This window comes from Sinocyclocheilus anshuiensis, unplaced genomic scaffold (assembly GCF_001515605.1).
Source record: "Sinocyclocheilus anshuiensis isolate Anshui unplaced genomic scaffold, SAMN03320099.WGS_v1.1 scaffold247, whole genome shotgun sequence".
NCBI lineage: Eukaryota > Metazoa > Chordata > Actinopteri > Cypriniformes > Cyprinidae > Sinocyclocheilus > Sinocyclocheilus anshuiensis.
This window is the reverse complement of record NW_015552543.1, coordinates 261,080-282,920: the sequence shown is the minus strand read 5'-3', so window position 1 is coordinate 282,920 and position 21,841 is coordinate 261,080. Positions and strand designations below refer to the sequence as shown.

At 36.2% G+C, this 21,841-nt stretch overlaps 1 protein-coding gene across 1 annotated transcript in view; it reads right to left on the bottom strand.

The window, feature by feature from the left end:
• Positions 1-21,354, bottom strand: part of LOC107663992 (ephrin type-A receptor 3-like) — a 142,841-nt gene extending 121,487 nt beyond the window's left edge. Inside the window, exons 1-3 of the mRNA XM_016454436.1 lie at positions 21,257-21,354; positions 11,594-11,658; positions 3,106-3,763 (exon numbers count right to left, since the gene is read on the bottom strand). Of these exons, the coding sequence (XP_016309922.1) occupies positions 3,106-3,763; positions 11,594-11,658; positions 21,257-21,341 (808 nt within the window). The 5' untranslated portion in view covers positions 21,342-21,354. The remainder of the gene's footprint in view (positions 1-3,105; positions 3,764-11,593; positions 11,659-21,256) is intronic.
• Between the last annotated feature and the right edge of the window lie 487 nt (positions 21,355-21,841).

The window sequence follows — 21,841 nt, the reverse complement described above, 5'->3', positions numbered from 1 at the left end:
TATATATATATATATATATATATATATATATAGTTTATATACTCTCGTTTACCTTTAAGTATTATTTAAATAAGTTAAGCACAAGGTCAGAGGTGACGGACTCTTAATGATTTAACCACTGTCTGCCAGTTACACGGCCAATAATAACACTAGAACAAGAGGTTAAGTTCAGCCCATCATTGCTATGGTTAATAAAATCTCAGGGATAACAGCATACCCTACTTTTTTTAAGAGCAGTGAAAACTGTAGTGTGGTCTTGTTTTTCTCATCACTTTGCCTATGGCATGCGAGTTTCAGATGCATCTTGATGTAAACACCCTCATGACCCATTTTGCAGCTGTTCCACATACAGTGTAGTGTTCCATAACAGACACATAAATACACACACAAACACAGACGTCTAACTGAACACAAGCCGGCAATCAGGGATACTCTCACATCAAGATGAGTACAGCTGGACAGAAAGCATGGCGAAATTCTTAAAAATCTCTGGGTAGTGCTGGAGTCAAGGATAGACACAGAGCATTTTATGAAGAGCAGAAGTGATTTCTCCAGGGAGATGGCTTAACTCAAATAATACAATGGGGAGGACTTGAAGCGCTCAAGCCAGCTGCCAGCCAATCTATTATCAGCTCCCTCAACCACAGCAAGACCTACAGTACACATTTACACACCAGACAAAATGTTCTCAGGATGCTTTCACACTAAAGCCTTTTGTGGTTGTTGGGGTGAAAACAGATTTCCAAATTTGCCCCAAGTCTGTTTGAGAAGGTGGTCTCAAATGAATATGTGAAGTACAGTAGAGTTCAAAGTTGTTACAAAATGCAAAACAGTCTAACTTGTGGGACTAAACCTCTATTGATTGCATTCCCATTCCTGAGCATGTTCCTGACTATTTCTCATGACTTCTCCCCTCTGAATAAATTTTGTTTGAGAGAAGCTCTGCATTCCTTCAAAGAATCTGCGACAGACAAACACGAATGGGGTTTTGTGCATGTAAAGTTTGGACGGTAAATTCAAAAGGGACAAATACTTAATCTTAAACTACTGCACTCACATCAATGGTGCAAAAGTACTGCGGTTCTGACCCAAATACTGTAAAGGGAAAGCAAGCTGCCTTATGGGACATTCAGGATGTATTCTTAAATTCAAAAATGAAAATAGAACCCCAAATGGAGTCAAACATAGAGGACATTTTTAAAAATTTATCTTTTGAAGTTACCTTTAAACCAGCTGATCAAGGTCTTCCAGGCAGATGCACTGGGGCAAGTTGGAGCAAACTCTGCAGGACGTTGGTACTCAGGAGCAAGTTTGGATACCCTTTCTTTAGAGTTACAACAACTTGTCACTGGGACAGTAACCTTAAAGGAATACTTTGTGCCTTATCTACCCCTAAAGTTGCATATTAGTACCTTAGAGTAGCACCCATGGGCGTAGCTACCAGAGGGAAAAAGGGGACAGAGTGCATAGGACCAGAAGCTGAGTTGGGCCCCCCACCACTGAACGTGACTTTGAGGGGGCCCCATATAGCACATTCTGTGCAATGGGCCCAGAATCCCTAGCGACTACACTGGTAGTATCTTAAGATATGCACTGAAAGAATGCAGAGTAGTACCTTAGGGTACTACTACGAACCTTTAAGGCGTGAATAGTTAGGAGTGACCCAGGTATAAGATGTTGTACCCCCTAACAGTACGATATTTCCACAGATATTTTCCTTTAGCCTGCTCTGTGATTTACATTTACACCCAAAACTCTAGCATCACAACTCTAATATTCTGAAAGTAATGCAAGACATAAGGGCCTTTCGCACCGCTTTAGTTCCAGAGCTAAATGTACAGTACTAAAGTACTGGGATGATTTTGCGTGAACTATTTCCCAGTACCATTTAAAGGGTTGCATTCGCACCGAGAGTGTGTACTAAGAAGTGACGTAAGCGTCGTCATTTGTGCGCGGCGTTCAACAACAGAAACGTAGAACAACATTAACAACAGGAGGATGGAGGACGCTGTGATCAGAGCTGTGTTTTTGTTGTGTCTCGTGGGTTTCACAATAATGGACATGGAAAGTCGACGTATACGTAAAGCGATTGAAAGAACGGAAAGGAGGACTAAGAATGTACAACGACAACTGGCAGTGCTACATTTGCTACAAGTGCCTGCACTTCAGCGTCCGTCCATCTATCGCTGTTCTCCATACTTGCGAAATAAGTTGACACAATGTTTACAGTATGTTTACACGGCGTTTTAAATCATGGCGGGTGAGGGCGTTTTCATACGCGTTTCGCCAATCAATGTCTACTTACGTCACGATTAGTACCAGTTGTGCTGGTTAGACCCTGCTCCGGAGTAGGAGCTAATTTGGTTCTCGAAAAAGGCAGTCCGGTACTAAAGTCGCACCCAGTTCCGGCGGTGCGAAAACGCCAAAAAGTGGGTAGTTCCACAATTAGTTCTGGCACTATGAAAAGGTTCCCGCGGTGTGAAAGGCCCTAAAGGAAGACTGCCAAGAGATTCTCTTTCATCAGTTGAAAATGTTTAAATATGAGTCCATAAAGAGAATCTGTGTTTTTAGACTCTAAAAATGTCCACATAAAGCAGCGAAAGTCTCATATGCTTCACATCAAACACACACACACACACACACACACACACACACACTTATCCCTCTTCAATGACTAACTTGCATCTATTTGTGTGTCTGATGAGGTGATGCAGAGAAGTGTTTCACAAGCTTAACTGCTTCAAGCTGCCCTTTAAGGGGGTCTGCACCACAGATCTCCTCTGTCCTCGCTTACACAAGACTCTCATATTCCCTTCTCCAAAGCACGGCTGAAAGATCAGAGGTGTGTCCGTATCTGGGAAGAATCGATTTGCACTCCGAGCACGGGACAGATACTCAACTCACCATGGAGTTTAGAAATATTACAGACAATGAGCAGCATAAACAAATGAATGGTATTCCAGAGACACACTCAGTTGTCCCATTTAGAGCCGCTGTCTACAGATCTGGTGCTAGTACATTACGCTGATGAAAGGAAGAAAATGGGCCGTGAAATGAAAAAGGCACTGTAAGGGGAAAAGTGTGCATGTGAGAGGAAAACTCTACCTTGGCAAGCGACTCCCCGTTCTTCGTATCCTATGTTGCAGAGGCATTTCCCAATAGGCACCAGCCACTCTCCCTCGGTACTGCAGTACATTTTTGGCGGATCCTCCTCTCTGGAATTGTTGACGCATGAGCCTCTAACCTCCACGAGTGACTGTGAGTCCGTGGGTACCGTGTCGGGAAACATAGCCAGGTTCCTCACCGTGAAAGGGCATTTTTTAAAGTACACCCGCACCGAAACTAGGGCCACGCAGGCTCCCACGTCCTGGAAAGCCAGGTAAAAGCCCGTCTTAGTCATGGGTCCTACCTCACGGACCTCTGTGTTTAACTTCAAGATGCGGTCGCCCAGGTCCATCTGAGTAAAACTCTCATCGGCGGCGATGGTGTCTATTTTGGAGAACTGGTGTTCGCGAAACTTACTTCCCTGGTCTTCATCAGTCTCCAGGTAGTGTAAGTTGAACGTCTCTTTGCAGGTCAGGACCATGGGAATACTGTTGCAGTCTCTCAGGGTAAACTTGAGCTCCACATAGATCTTCTGTGCAGAATTGCGAGGAATCCAGTTGGTCCTCAACCAGTTGTTCTGGCTGTATTCCATCACGTTGCACACCTGGAAGGTCCGGATGGGTGTGTAGTGCTCATCCACGCCGCTAATTTCCTCCCACTGCAAAAAGAGAAAGAAGTTAATCATATCTATTCCGAGAGAAACGAACGGCTACTGTTCTCCTGCATTTCAACGGAACCGAGACGAATGTAAAACACCTGAGAGGCGAGGTTATTTATTTCTCAAACACATTTGGAATAATGAATCGTTTCCAATTAATATCTCCCCTGTTTGGATAATTAATGTGGGACATAATTAACGAGGCCCTCCACTCTGCGTTCTCTCCCTTGTAAAGCGAGCCTGACAAATAATAATGTTTTGTCACTAAGGGTGTCCGAAGCCACAATGCGGCCAGAAGTCTTGAGGTTTAACGTACACAAAGCAAAATAAATGATGAACTGAGAGGCAGTGTTTTCTTTTACAATAATGGAGTACTATATGGCTCTCCGTCAAGCTGAAGTTTATAAAAGCCCTTGGCTGAGTGAGACAAGGCCTCTGGAGTGGCTGCGAGCTGTTCATTACCCAGCAGAACAAGTGTGCCCTCAGACTGAAGAATTGCCTATTTGTGTTTCAACTGCGAGGGTGCTTAATGAAACATCCCAAAAGGAGCTTTTTTTTCAGCACGTTGTTAAGATCTCAAGAATTTAATATATTGTTTTGCATCTTATTGTTTAGATACACAGCCTTTATTTTGGAAGTAAAGCAAACTAATTGAACTCACTGACAGCTGGCATGCCATCCACATATTTTAATGAACATTTTGGGATATTGCATACTTACCCTAGTAAAATATGTTTAAAATACATTTATTTCATACTAAACATAGTTCAAATCTATTAACATATTTACTGACTTATCGCTTGAGACTTACTGATCTGAAAATTATAATTAAACTTTATCTGAAGTACTACTTGTGTACATTGCACATTTCTTAATATTAAGCCTAAAATGTGTTTTAATATCACTATTGATGAGGATTGTATGAGCTTTGAATAATATCGGTCTTTAAAAGCAAGATATTTAAAGTGAACCTAAACTTGCAATAGTTCCACTTTAGCACAATCAAATATACTTCAGTATGTCTTATGTTGAACTTCAGCACTATTAACTAATAATTTTATTATTTGACTATGTATTACTTATTCTGCACAATTAAAGTGCACACACACATATATATATATATATATATATATATATACTGTACATAGTATGTGAATACTACATACTTAAGACAACGTGCATAAACTACAATGGAAAAAAAGTCATAAAAAAATTAATGTTACTTTGCCTCAGGTCATGTGGCTTAATATTTCACCCAGATATTTACAGTTTTAAGACAAGGGCGGGGCTTTTTTTTTTTTTAATGAACTGCAACACATGCATGGATGGATCTTTCACAATAAGTTCAATAACATTAATTTAGACAATAGATGTGAATTTTCTTTCATGCCTTTTTTTTACTTTTATTTTTTTATACTTCATTCCAGAATTAGTTTTACCTTGACCTCTTTTCAGCTGGCTCACCAACAGTTAAGCGATAGCTAGGCCAGTCCAAATCATTTTTTTTCTTCTTCACATTTTAAGCTGATTAAGATAAAATCATTGGAATTCTGCAGAATGGATTTAAACATGATAAAATGTGTTGAATGGAGCTGAGAGCAATGCACTTAAACTGCTAGCTGAAAGCATTATTAAATTAGCCAAAGCATTTAATAAACGAACAAGCAAAAGGCAGTACAGTATTTTATGAATAACATGCTTCCCGATTCTGTGTAAATCTGGAATAAAGCAGGATCTAAATGAGGTGTTATGATTACAGAACAATGGAATCTGCTTCTGATATTGTGTTTATGAACTTGCGAAGTGAACAAATATGATGCAAATTGAAATAAATCAGTGGAGATTTTAGCCGGTCATTTGTCTCAGCTGCATTTTGTGAGCTATTTACTTGCGTTCACCAGCATAGCCGATGCTTCAAATGAAGTCCAGGTGCCTGGGTTGTACCGCATTATCAAACTGGATAGAGAACGACTGTACTGCAACCACGGCTGCCAAAATAAATGAAACATCATATACGATGTGTAAATCACACACACTTGAGAATAGTGTATTACATGGACTGTCTGCTGCCATGAATGACATCAACATAGACCAAGCCAATCTCTTTCAAATAACTTTGCTTTATAACACATACCACCCGGTTATAGAGAGGGAAAAACTGTAAAAGCCCTGTCTGGATATCTCTTTTATGGACAGCAGCTTCTAAAGGCCACATTGATTTCTCCAAGAGCTATTGGACACCAATCTGTATTTCCTTCTCCACAGCGGGAGACGTCAGCCTTGCGCTTTGCAACTTTACACTCGACGGGCAGACCGAAGATGACTTTAGGTTTCTCCGAATATCACTTTACAATAGTAATCCCCCTCCAGCAAGGAAAGCAGCAGAGAAACGAGGAAATCAGCAGTTGGCAGGGCTGCGGCCCAACTCCCCCCTGTGTACACTCAGTGTGCACACAGGCCAACTGGTTCTTTAAACTAATAGATTCCCTGGCACTTGTGGACAAAGTGGAGCAGAGCTTATGTTTCAGACAGATATGTAATAAAATTATAATCCTCCTCTCGCTCGTATTACAATGGAATTGCATTAGTTAGCGAAGACTGACATATACTGCTGGCTTTCGCTGGCATCGCATGCACATTTCCTGAATGGGTGCACACGGTTTCTCGATCAAATCTCGCTCTCTTCATTATGACGGACAAAATTAGAGTGGATTCTGTTCGCGAGGACTCCATTAGAGTCTGAACGCCGGGATGCCGGAGCGGGCACGGAGGAAAAGATGCACTTATGTGTTCACAGGAGATCTAGCAAAGGAAATGAGTATCTGGAGGAGATGGCTGCTCGCTGTCAACTACATATTTGTACTAATTGACACAAACAAAGCTCTGACTGAGCTCAGACAACTGTGCTCTGAGGGCTCGATACCACTGCAAATACACTTTGTTCAAAGCTTGAGTGGAATAAAAGTGTAAGTGACACAATTTAACTAGAGATAAACTAATGCTAGCTTTTGTTATCCGTCCTTAGCGATTTTTTTTTCTCTTTTGGAAACCATCTAAATGAATTCAACATTGGTTTTACCGACTCAGTAACAGTGTTGGGGAGCAATTAACTAATATAGCATCCCAAATAACCTAATTACAATTTTCGGTAGCATAACAGTAGCTTTTCGAGTAGCAGTGACAAAATACTAGATCAATGGGTTTTGTCAAAGTGTATCGCAAAATGATTTAATGCTCGAACACACTGTTGAGAAATGTTCTCGCATATACAGATGGGAAGTATTATGCATTTTATTGAAATCACTTCATGTAAACAAATTGGTCAAGAAAAAAAAGATAGCAAAATGCTAGCTAAATAAACACTGCTCTGACCCCTTGTGAAAAAAAAGTACACCAGTACTTTAAAAAGAATATGAAAATAATATACTTCCAAAGAATATACTTAAGTGCAAACTGAATGTAATGTGTTCAGACACTTAATTTCATTATTTGCAATTAAATGAAAACATATTATAGTTTAAATTTATATTAAATGAAATTAGCTGAACTTTAGAGTGCTTTTTGACCAACTTAAATAGGACTTAATTACATCTTCATATGTCATTTCATAATTCTGTTGACTTTGAAATATGGTTAAAGTTTACTGCTGAATGTACTGACAAGCATTTATGGTAAATATAAAAATATTAAATGATTAATGTCATTTCTATTTATGTCATGTATTTAAATATATTTGTAATTACACATTTATAATGATTACGTTGTAATTTACTTCATTTAAAATATATTGACTTTAAATATTGACCATAAAAATTACAATTTAAAAAATACAATTAAACTAAATAAGTGGCCTTTTATTCCTTTTATTTACTATTGTCTGCGAGTACAGTTTTCTAAAGTATACTTTAAAGAGATGAAGAACACTACTAATGCACATTCAGTACAATTAAGCACACTTCTTTTTTTACAAGTGAAAGAAAGAAAGAAGGAAAGAAATAAGGAAAGAAAGAAAGAAAGAAAGAAAGAAAGAAAGAAAGAAAGAAAGCTTAACAATATATTATCTGACGTAATTAAACAAATATATTGCCACCCTACATAGAGTTAGTGTAGATAGCTATTTGATTGGTTTGATTGATTGGTTGTTGTGCTGCTAACTACTTAAGTGTAGCTTACTAAATTACTTTAATTTATGTGCAGCTTGTATTTTGAGAAGCTAGTTTCAAATCAGCTTACCAAAACCGTTCAAGAATCATAAACTCATCCATATTATATTACAAAGAAATACAGCTTCCAAACTAAATTGAAGACACAAATCACTCCAAAAAGAGAACTGAAAAAGACTTATGTTTATATGTGAGGCCCGTGAGCCCACCCCATTCCCACAATACAGCAGGAAACACTAGAAATGACAAGTGCTTCACCATCTAAGATTTCTTGCACTAGGTCACAACGACAACTGTACCCTATCAGTCAATACCTTTTCATCACAGCTTTTACCACAGAGGAACCATAACACATTGTGTGCTGCCCGTTCACCCCGCTGCGGCCATATGACGTGCTAATCCACCTTTATAGAGGGGGTTTTCTTTGCACTTTGTACAGCTGGAGACCTTTCACAGATTCCTTTCGGGGGGGGACTAAATGAGTTTTAGCATCATGTTGGAAATATTGTCTTTCGCTGCAGGCGCTGGCAGAGTGTGACTTCAGAAACGCATAATGAAAATTTTGTGTTTGCTGCCTGTTCTGTCTCAGTCGATTATGCTACGACACAGCAGATCTTCTGGCTTCTACTCCAGATTTTTAAGAGACCAAAATAAGATGAGGAAGTAGGTTATTAAGGAATGCTGATGAAGTTTGAGTCAAAACAATCTGTCTTATATTAGTTGTATTGCTTTGAGTTTTCATTTTTAACTCAGCACAGATGACTTATTCAGTTTTTATGAATAATCTATTGTTTTGCATACATCGAATTACAAATAAAATAGAAAAATTAAGAATTGTAGCATTAGATTTGCTGAATTATCCTATCTATCTATCTATCTATCTATCTATCTATCTATCTATCTATCTATCTATCTGTCTGTCTGTGTGTATAGTGACACATTATATATTTTACACTATATATTTTAAACAAACAAACTATATATATATATATATATATATATATATACTGTATATATAGTTTGTTTAAAATATACAGTGTGAGGAAAAAGTAAAATATTATGCAAAACTAAATATATATATATATTTAAAAATTAATTTGTGTTGCATTTTTAACAACACATTTTGTTCGAAAACATTTTCACCGTTAACTTTGTCCTAAAAAAAGATTTCACTCTCCCCTAAATATTTTTATTGAATATTTATACTACAATAACTACATGATATACATATGATAAATCCAATAAACATGATATAAGACTACTCATACCATAATTTTAGTCAAACCAATCAATTCTAAATGAAGATTTTACACTGTATGAATAGATATTTCTACATACTTCAAAAACTAGTTCTGCCACCCAAACCAAAGAAAATTATTTTAAAACAATGAAAAATATTTGCAGCCCAGAATATTTACATTTCTGGCCTGCGATCCAGCACAGCGACCAATACTCCCAGTGCGACAGATCAATCCTATTATTCATTCAAAAATCTTAAATGGAATTAAAAACAATGCCAAGCCAAGCCAGTGTTCGAGATCCATTTGCACTTCTCCTTCTGTTCCTGAGCTAAAACAGCTTTAGAGAAACGAGGCATTCCAAACCCCAAACCTTCAACCACCAATCAAGCTCTAATCGGCATCTCCACAGACGCCACAGCAAAGTCGCTCTTTCCGACTGCCTTGGGTAATGAATCCCAGGCTGAGGCCTGATGCAATTTGGAGAGGCTGTAATAAACAGTGCTGCGTGTTTAAAGAGCTGTCTGCGCAGGGCCGGTTTATATTTACTGGCCTTATCTGAGCGAGCGGCCGCACAGGGAGCGTCCGATGTGCTTTAGCTCTTAATTTGCTTTAACCGGGCCGATTTGTGCTTACACTGGCAGAAGGCGGGCGGCCCATCCGTCAGTGTCAGCGCTGCGGCGGCACATTATTTGAAATCATTTTTGAGGGCATAACTTTCAGGGCAAAATGCTTATCGCTCCAAACTAGGGAGTCCTGAGTAATTAGAGTTAATTCACCTTGAGAACCTGATCTTCGCTGTAATCGCGACAAAGGCTACACGCCGACTTAATAAATCCCAGAGCATTCAGCGCGTATCTGCGAGGGATTTCCTTTTTCATTCTAAATCACCTTTATGGCTATTGTACAGATTAACGATGCTTTCTCTGTTGAACTTATGAACATTTAGAAATGAATCTAGCAAACTAGTGCAATTACTCAATTTTCCATAAACGCACTCTACATTAAAAAGCACTTAATATAAGATGCAAATGACCTTTTTGTTTTTTTGCTTCATGTTTTTTCTTGTTCGTTTTCTTCTCCCTTGCTTCTAAGAAAGGGAAGCTTTATGTTTTACTGTGCCAACAGTGAAAAAGAACGAGGGGAAACAAGGTTTGGCAGCTATATGGAACAAATTACTGGATTACCTTTAGCAACTGCCAGCAAGTCATTTTAACACATAATACAGTTTAAAGAACGGTTTGGTCCGAGTAACCCTTGAGACCAATACCTGTGCAGCTCGACAAATAAACATGGTTATTATCGGAAGCTGCGACCTTGAGGTTTTGACAACACAAATAAAGTACCTTGACTTGCTGTACGCTGACAAGAAAAACATATCTTTGGTCTTAGTATTCTCATACTTTGCTTTTAATGTTTATAATATATGTTGTCTGTATTTTTATATATAAATGGTCAAAAGTTTTGGAATAATTAAGATTTTCTTTTTATGTTTTTTTTGAAAGAAGTCTCTTATGCTTACCATTTATTTGATCAAATATTGTTTACATTTAAAATACTTTTTCTACTTGAATACTGTATATTTTAAATTGTAATTTATTCCTGTTATATAAAGCTGAACTTTCAGCATCACTACTCCAGTCTTTAGTGTCACATGATCTTTTAGAAATCAGTCTATTATGCAAATCATTTTCATATGCTGATATATGTAAATGTGCTAATGATTTTAATATTTGACACTCATTTATTATCAATTATTTCTGGTGCCCAATTATTAATAATGGTTCTTATTATTTCTTTTCAGGTTTCTTTTCAAAAACTGTGTTCAATACTGAAAATAATAAGAAACATAATATATGTTTCAGCAAATCGGCATATTAGAATGATTTCTGGAGGATCACGTGACACTGAAGACTGGAGTAATGCTGCTGAAAATTCAGCTTGACCATCACAGGAATAAACTATATTTTAAAATATATTCAAATAGAAAACAGTTTTTAAATTGCAAACAAATTTTACAATATTACTGTTTTTACTATATTTGTAATCAAATAAATGCAGCCTTGGTGAGCATAAAAGACCATTAAAAAAAAACACAGACAAATTATAATCATTTCAGACTTTCACCGGTAAAAATACATTTTCAGGGGTATACATTAGTATTTAAAAATTAAAAATGCAATGCAATTCTAATTTTATCAGTTAAACTCTTAATAAATGTTAGTGTATACACAATAATTTTCAAGCCCCTAAATATTTTGCAAAATTATCCAAACAAAATCATATCAGTTTTTGAAACTGAACTCAAAATAATAAATGCCCCAAAAACTGCACGCAACATTTTGGCTCCCCAACAACATCCTCACAGCACAAAATCTCTGTTCTCTTCTTTTCCACTAAAGAATATGGATTAGGTCTGCAGCACTCACCCCGTGGGATGGGGATGATATCCAGCCCAGCTCCCCTTGGCTTGCTTTGGAGTCCAAAAGGTTCACTGTAGAAAAGAGAGAAGGGGAGAGAAACAAATAAGCAGTTAGCCCTTTTCAGATCCGGTTTCACCCCCTCTCAGTGTGCAGCGTCCCCATCAACACAGTATTTACTCAGCTGCACTGCTTTATGCCACAATCCAATTAAACAAACAACAGAGTCAACAAACTCATCCTTCAACCCAGTATTTTTCAGTTAGCCGCACGAGCTTTAACGGCCAGAGAAAAGTTACCCTCGTTACCCCGTGCATGACGGGATCTTTAACGGCTGACCCATCGCTGATCTTGTGTGTTTGAGAGTATTATTTCACTGATAGACATCTTTAACAAAGCGAACAAATCACAAATGGTTTCTTTTATCTGACAAGCACCGCCTGAAAGGATTCAATATATTAAAGCGGTGTGTTGATTATAGATTGGATAAAGATTACAGCTAGAACATGATTGTGTTTTTTATACATTTAACCCTCATTTAAGGTGATGTTGTTACTGTGTAATTACAAAAATAAATACTGAGTAACTGCAAGATTAGGGTTAGGGTTTGGTTTAGGGTTAGTTACTAATTATTGCATAATTTACTGTTAAAACTATAAATGTAAATGTAACACGTAACTATGTCACCTCAAAACAAAGCAAAATGCTACATTTTCTCACTAATATAACTTTATTGGTATAAAAACTTTAATTAATGAAATTACTAAACATTTATTTAATTTTAAAATATCCTTTTTTTTCACAATACATTTTGTTCCAAAACAGTTTGGCAGTTAACTTTGTCCTAACAATATATTTTGCAATTTGTATTTCACTATTTCACTATTTTATTGAATATTTATACAAAAATAACTACATGATATATATGATAAATCCAAATAATGCGATATAAGACTAATCATACCATAACATATGATTTTAGTCAATCCTAAATAAATAGATTAAATAAAATAGATAACAATATATATAGGCAATTATTTTGTTATTTATTTGGAGATATAAAATATATTTGTTTTCACCACATTTCAAAACATATATTTATTTATTTATAAATAATATAAATCAAAAACAAATATATGTATAGGACAAATTCTTTATTTGCCATTCATATTTTGCTTATTAATGTTTTTCTAATTTATGCAATATAAACATTTGAAAATTCTCAGATGTTGTTTTATTTGTGTTATGATTGTTTTATTTAACTTGTACACTGTTTAATCTGTATCTGCCTTTGTATTTAATATTTATTTCTGTTTGTGTAGATATTTTCATTTTTATTAAACACAATATCAAATCCTTGTCCAATCCAATCAACTAAAATGAAGTAAACAACAATAAAACAACGGAAAATGAAGACTAAAACAATGGGAGATGACAGCAAGGAAATATTACTGCATTATTAAAAATGGCTGGCTGGCTGCATGGCGTGCTACAGCGGGGACGGTCGTGACAAGCTCTTGACATCTCAGTGTCTCCTGCTCTCATTACAATGACTCCTGTTTGATTGAGCAAGGCTTCTACAGGCACAAAGAGAGAGAACAAAAGCCTCCGTCAGCGTACAGTAAACGCATAATCCCAGCTGACATGTGGGCCACGCAGCATGGCGTCTATGGCCCCTACTAATAGCTGTGTCACTCATTCTCCCTACAGCGACGGCCAGAAAACATCCAGCCAAACCACAAATGGACATATGGGACATGGATGACATAAACCTTTCTTTTCTAAAAGAGCCTAGAAACATATACTTTATTGCCAGTATTTATTTTCTTATCGCAAAGCGTGACATGATGTCCAAGTCAGGTCCAATACACCTTCTAAACATAAGACATTTGTTCCTAGTACCAGTCAGAAATTTGGACACACTTGCTCATTCTTCAACATTTATTATTATTGACGCATTTATTGTTTTGCAGATTTTAGAACAATAGAAGTCATCAAAATGTTAAAATAACAGATTTTAATTATGGAAATAATAATAATAATAATAATAATAATAACAACAACAACAACACTGGTCAAATGTAATATTTTAGTGACCAAAATTTTTTCATATCTAATATTTGAGATTTTTACTGAAGTTCACATTTATGCTGAGCACTTTTCATTGTTTACCTTTATCATTTATTTACTTTATTAATAATTATTATAATATTATTATTATAAATCATTATTACTGAACTATTTATTAAATTAAAATAAATGTAATGTAATTTAATTTAATTACAAATTAAATTAAATTAAATTTAATTAAATTACATTAAATTAAATTATGACATTTTTAGAGACCAAAATATGACAAGTAAGCAGATTTTAATGGAATATTGATGGGAACAATGTGAATTTTGAGCCAAAATAACCTGTTTAATATTAGTTCATTAGTTCAACTTTTTTTTAAAACTTGCTTAGTTGTTATGAATAGTCTATTGTTTTTCATTCATCAAATTACAAATAAAAAAGAAAAATGAAAACAATTAGATGAATGATTTCATTTATAGCATCTACTTGACCGAATTATCAAAAAAAAATTGTATTTTAATTTTGTACAGAATATCATACGATAGGGCAATTTTACGAATTAAATTAAATTAAATTAAATTAAATTAAATTAAATTAAATTAAATTTTATTTTGTAAAGAAATTCATACATGGACAATTTATATTTGCCTGTGTATAATTTGAAGTATTTATTTTTATTTTTATTAATTTTTTCCATGGGAGATGAGAATATTTTTAATGTCACGAGAAATATAAATTCAGTCAGGTGCATCCATAATTTTGACTTCTAGTCTATATATCAGTCTGTTACAGACCCCATTATCAAATTCCAGCAGAAAACGGCAGCGCACCTAAGCGCTAGCAAAACAGCTGGCTGTTCTCAAACTGTAGATGATCCCTATTAACTATAATAAAGCTATCTGCTTATGTCAGATAATGGCAGCTCACATCCAGCTCCGTTGGTTCCAATTTAAATTTCTCAATGAGCCGAGCCCGCATCTCAAATTGAGCCGACCAGGGAAATTTGAGACCATTAAATTAGAAAGCTACATGGGTGAGGCGAATTCTGCAGATGTAAGAGAAGGAAATCACAGCCAACGTCATTCCCACCCTCTCTACCAAAAGTGTAGCATCAAGCACAAAACAGAGGGCTGATTATGAACAGCTGATCTAATGGCCATCTCATCCAACCAACCACACCAGACCAAATAAGTAAATCAATACAGGAGCGAGACAATAATCTAGGATTCCAACCACAGGCCGCCAAGTCTCTCTACTGTATCATCCCTGCACTACTAGCTATTGTTTTCCTTTCATCAGCACATGGCACATTGATCGCACACAGTAACAGTGGTGTGAAAAAGACAATGGTAATGTTTCATTCACAAACTATCTAAGAACAGCTCAATGTGAAATGTAATGGTTACACGACTAATAACGAATTACTTATTTAGCAACTTTCAGTATGAGGCAATTGTAATTTCATTCGCATTTTCCTTTACAACTCACAAATTACTACAAACCTATGGTATAATAAACATGTACAAGTGCCAAGAGTAATAGTATCACACATATATTTACATTGAGATCATAATATTGAATTTAACAAAGACAAGAAATCTGAATTGAAAATGCCCCATTACCTTTATCAATCAACCTAGAAATAAAAATATACACTTACATTCAAATGTATCATAATTTCACTTTCATATTATGATTAATTGATATTAAATACTGTAAGTATAGACATGCATTTAAATTAAAAGGCATCATAATTTCACTTTTATATCATATTATATGTAACTGACTTTAAATACTGTGTGTAGATATGCATTTGAATTCAATTGTATCATAATTTCACTTTTATATTGTAGTATGAGTAATTGACATTAAGCATAGATATGCAATCAATTCAAATGTATCATAATTTAACTTTTATATCGTATTATGAGTAATTTATATTAAATACTGTAAGTATATATATATATATATGCACTTAAATTCAAAGGCATCATAATTTCACTTTTTATATTATATTATGGGTAACATAATTTAAACAGATATATATACTTACAGTTTTTAATGTCAGTTACTCATAATACAATATAAAAGTGAAATTATGCCTTTTAATTTAAATGCATATCTTTACTTATAGTAGGCTATTTAATGTCAAAGGCATCATAATTTCACTTTTATATAATATTATGGGTATTTTACATTAAATACTATAGGTGAGTTGAAATGTCCTGTTGTGAAAATTAATTTAAGCAACTTAAATCAAATTTTTTTTTTGTATATTTATATTTACCTTATATAATATACATTATATTTACAGAGCAGGAATGCAGGAACATATAAAATTAACTAGGGGAAATAAAATAAAAATAATAAAATAAAAATAAAATTCGTACATATTTTTATTTTAAATTCTCTTAAAAGAAAAGTGGATGCTATGTGGCAACAAGTCACATGCTGCATTAGTATCATCGCTCCAACATCTTGTTTGTGAAGAAATGTAGTGTGTTACAAATCGCCCTTTTACAACTGCCTTGTCACATAATTCTTAGGATCTCACTGTGTTTCAGGCGAATAGCATACAGCACTCGCCGAAAATAGCCACTAACGTTACACATATCTGCGATCACGGCTGTCGATTATGATCTGAATGAGATTTGCATGGGTTTAAGAGAACCATATGGCTCGTAAATGGCACACTGCCTTCTCTCCTCACCGTCCTCTTCACCTCTCAGGTAGTTAATTAAATCTGTTATTGAATTAAGATGAGAGTCAGGTGTCTGAACACCTCAGAACCGCCGGGTCCTCGGAGAGCAGAGGAGCTGATGCCTGGCTTTATTAAAATCTGACTGTGGGTGTATAAGAAACACAGCGGATTATTTTCAAAGGATTTTCGAGTGAGAACAAGAGGCCACGATATGTGTGTCCAAAATATCCACTGCTGCTCCAATGATCCCTTTTAGATCCTCCCCTGCAGCTGGCCTATACCTTCACCAAGGGTCGCCACGGAGCCCAAAACCAAGAGGTCAGTACTTGTAAGTCTTATGATTTATGGCTTCCTTTCAAGTCAAACCACATTTTGGGTTTTCGATTCAAGAGCTGTCAGGATTTGGCGCTCTTGCGTTTACTAATTCCCCAACTCAACTATCCGAAAAACCAAAAATAAACACATGGAAAAACAATAGCAAATTGCAGGTCCTGCAACTTGATCGAAGCTTCCGCCCATAGTGGCACGATGGCAATGAAGTATTAACCTCTACGCCATGAATAATTCAGTCGAGTCTCAGGGTGTCTGCCTCAGCCCCTCCGAATGCTTGCAGATTTTCTGTCCACCATCTCCGTCCAAAATCCACCCATCAGCACAACCACACACGTTACGGTTATATTGATGATACGGTATGCATTGGATGCGATTGTATGTGCAAGCAAATTTCCAAACGTCTAAAAACATCAGCCGTCCCGTCTGGAAACTAGTGCACCGTGACATCACACCACACCATGTCGTAGTCTGAGCGAGAGGAGCGCTGTGGCTTGCGTACTGCGCCATCTTGGCCACAAGTTAGAAAATGGAAACCTTAGAAACGTAGTTGTGTTGAATGATTCGTTTACGTCTGTATTTATGTTTTTGGCAGATGCTCTATTCTGGAGCTGATGCTGATGGGCTTTGGGAAGATTTCCTGAGATAGTTCAGTGTTGTTTTAGTTGAAATCGGCGTGTAAGGATGTGGTCAACTGTTCGCTGTAATCCCACATGCTCGGAAATCTGTCTGTCGTGAGTAGCCTATACGGACGACAGGATAGGCGATATGCATTACACTAGACTGCTCCCAAAGGTTTACCCACCACAAACGTGACTCACATAGGCCAGGCTAAATGGCAGAGAAATTAATTTTCTTCTTTAAACAGAAGTATGTTTCACTAGGCAGTGTGCCCAGATCCAAAAAAAAAAGATGATATCAATTCCGTTTTTTTTTCCTGCCATGTGTTGTTTATTAAAAAAAAATAATATAATGGCATTAAACCCGCTGCTACTGATTAAGAAATGTGCCACTGTTTATTATTAAATAAACTTTAAATCAGTGACGTTTAATTTGTATATTTTAAGTATGAATACCAATTAGCAGTCGCAACAGAACATAATTTGTATTTCAAAAATTAGAAAAATAATAAATTACCCAAGAGAGAAAAAAAGATAAACAAGACTTTGTTGTGAGAAAAAAAAAAGTGAGATTTCATGCTGTGTGCATCTACAGGACAGTGTAAGTAGGCCTCAAGTTCCTTTGTTGTTTTCAAACACAGCCTATAGGATAAATGCAGTAAAAATAGTCAAGAATATTTTTAGACTATTACTGTGCTGCTTGGATATTCAGAACAGAAAATACATACCTAAATTACAGAGGTCAACTGATCAGCCAATCAATATTTATTTATTTATTTAGTAGTAGTAGTAGTACAAGTAGGTGTGTGTGTGTTTTTTTAGATGTTGTAGGCTACGGTTAAGTAGCCTAGAGTTTTCAGTACTTCAATTGTTCCCCAACTTTTTAATCGTTTATAGAAAAAAAAAACGCCAGCTGTAGCTTTTAAAATGTATTTCAATGCTTAATTTTGCTCAATTAAATTAAACTGACATAGTAACGTGTTTATACGCATATATTGTATCCTCTATCTTTAAACACGCATATGCTAATAACACACACGGTGACCGACACGAATGAGGTCGCAATGAGGTGCGCTCCACAAGGATTTGGTCATTAAAATGCATTACATGCAATAAAGACTTTACTTTAAAGTTTTGATTATTATTATTCCTATTTTACGACCTGATGTTAAGGGTTAAAGTGCACGGCCCATGTAGTAAATCGGCCCGTTTCAGCCTGAACTGAAAAGTCATTGGTGTCAGGTCAAGAACCAGGTCCATGGGATTTGTTAACCAAGAAAAGTTGTGATGAAATATTATTACAATGAAATAAATAAATACAGATGAATATGTTTCAAACTCCACTAGAGTTTATTTGCTGAAAAAAGGGGGAAATAGGCTAGGCTACTCAGTCTCTCTTCGCATCGACATAGGCTATAACTTTTCAGTCACATATTTGACTCTGAAAGGATTTATGAGTCTCATAAGATTTTTTTTTTCTGAAGTAATGCTCGTTGTGTACATGTATTATTCTAAGAAAGGGGGTTGATATGAACTTGAAATGTATAGTTGAACTACTACTTTTTGAATCAAATCATAATTCAATCGAGATGCGTCAATGCATGAATTTCGGGAGGTGAGCCGTGATTACCTAGAGGTCATCAAACTGGCCTCTGACGCTTAACACGTCCAATATTAGTTAATAAAACAAATAAACCTACTATGTTTATTAATTCAGATCATGTTAGGATATTATAAACACCACAGCTGAGCTGATTAGGCGACAGCAAGCTGTAAGAAAGCACTTGGCTCCAAATGACATCAATAGCTGCGGCTCTATACTGACACTCTCTGGTGAAAAACACGTCCCATTACATACTTTTTTCAGCAAAAGGTAATTCACAGCCCATAAATCATAATAAGAGAGAAAAGCCGCTCTGTTCCTCAGAACAGACAGCTAAAACGTCGTGAAACATCAGAAAGATCGTCCACCTTCGTGTTGACAGCATGTAAACACATCTTTCCACAAAGATCTACACTCTGATACAAAAATATCAATTCTAAACCCAATAATAGCAAATTGACCTGAATGTGTTTCATTGCGAACATCAAGTCACACCACTAAACGAATATTTCCATCTTTTGTATCGCTTCATAATAGTAGCCTAGGCTACTGAATGAGATTAACGAATGTCTCCGTCTCTTTTTTTTCCCTAATTAGGCCAAATATAGGCTATAAGAGCACCTGAAGATTTGGGAATGCGAATAAACAGGTCTATATATCGAATATGTGACAATACTGACGGAAACTTCTATAGACGGGCTATAGGCTACACAGAAAGTCTCATGTCTCTCTTTTTTGTTTCACCCCGAGCGACTATAGAAACATACTTTATAGCTCTGAACGGGTCAAACAATGCACTGTGAACAAAACAGTTAGGGATATTCATAAGATACATAAAAACGGGGTGAACACGCATATAAAGCAAATATAAAAATAAATAAAACACACCCCTTATTTATGGGTGTTTAACACACCCCCTACTGCTGTTCAGTTGCTTTGACACAATCTGTATTGTTAAAAGCGCTATATAAATAAAGGTGACTTGACCCCTTATTTAGGCCTCTACATCTCGACCCCGCCGCTTTTTAAAGTGCTTCACAAAGGACGTTTAGATGTCAAAATACAAATACAGTGTCCTAGAAATAACAACTGTCATGTTAAAAAAAAATATATAGAGCGCATCTGTACCTAACTTTGCTGGCTTCAAGAGTTGACATGCTTAGGATTTTAAAGTTATTGACTTTAAAAACGATTGTACTGTCACTTGATCACTTTATTTGAAATGGCATCAGTTTGTAGGCCTTTACTGTAGTTGTACAGATTATCCAATAGCTCATATGTGATTGAAAATTTAAATATAAGATGTCAACACATGTGCAAAAATATTTAAGTTAATAACTAATCGTGTGATTAGCATTAGACTGGAATAAACTGGAATAACGTCGGCAACAATAAACTCGAATGTAACCTATTATTTTTGAGTGATATTCATAAAATCAACCGCAGCTGTAAGCAGTTTATAACAGTAAATATAAACACTTCTATGTCTATGCTTTACGTTAATATCAACGTGTGCTTTAAGTTAAAATAATTAAAAAAAAATAATAAAGAAGAATATTGGATATTTGAATATGTCAGACAGCCGATTGTAGCCTGCTTACCCAAAGGGCGCATTTGAAGCAAAGTATATCCAATAAGTTGAAGTATTTCACGTATTACAACAAAAGCGCAGTGCAACTGAATAAACTCGGCGCACAAACTTACAGCGCATGTAAACATGCCTTATAACTATTCTCCATACAAGATAACCACAAAATATTGAGCAATTTCTTAATTATGAAGAAATTAAAAATGCATCAAATGCACAAAGAGCCTTTACATATATAGCCTATTTTAAGATTATGCGGTATGACCAGTTGATTTTCGGACTGGATTTCGCGCTCAGTCGTTGCGCGTTCGTGCTTTCCCAACCGATCGATCGTTTCAAAAACATGCTTTTATCACGCAGCTCAAGTAACCTTAACAAGCAACAATAAACAGCACTAAAAGTTGAATTTGCAGCGGCATCTTTCTATCTAGCTTATTTCTCGCGCAAGCAATTCAATGCGTCTCACGCAGAACTGCGATATTATTGATTCGGTTCATTTGGAGCAGCAGCTCTGATATAAAGTGAACGAGCGAGCGAGCGTTTAACCAATATAATCGAACTCGCCACGGCTTATTGGATGAGCTTTAGGAGGTAAAGCAGGTATCATGTCATTTTCCCTGTCAAAGCCGAGCAGAATAAAAACCCCGTCTGGTCCAGCGCAAGTCAATTGTAAAGACAGAGTCTATCACAGGCTACAGTAGAAGCAGAGATGAGGTAGAATAGCCTATGTCTCGCACTCCAGACGTTATCTTACCTTCATTGGACGGATGAATAATGAATTCTGCGCTGGAAATAAACGTGAAGAGAAAAAGGAAAAGTATTAAGGTTTTGCAATCCATGATAGCTGTTGAGGGGGCAAAGTCTCTCTCCTCAGTTCTCACCGGGAGCTTCCCTTTTTCGCTGGGTCCTACACACCAGACAGCGCCGTTTATTAGACCAGCAGGTTCAACAGAGGTCATGTCATCTCTCGGAAATCGAAGGAAAGACAAAAACACATGAGGCAGCTCATCAAATTCTAGCTACTATACATCACATAGCGGAATTTATGCACTTACTTTGCCTAAAAAACTGCACTAAGCTCTACACATTTGTCACATCAAGAAAGCCTGAGCTACAGCTGGAAGAATAAACACATGGTTTTGCTTGGGCAAATAAATGTTATGGTTAAACTTACACTGTCCAGCGTACAAGAACTAAATTATACTAATAACATACAGTATACTGAAGCTACTTTGGTGAGCTAATTGCAGACACACTTTGTGTTACGCAGTAAAAAAAACAAACAAACTGCACACTAAAATTGAAAATGCATGTTTAATTGCTGCGTATGTTACATTTT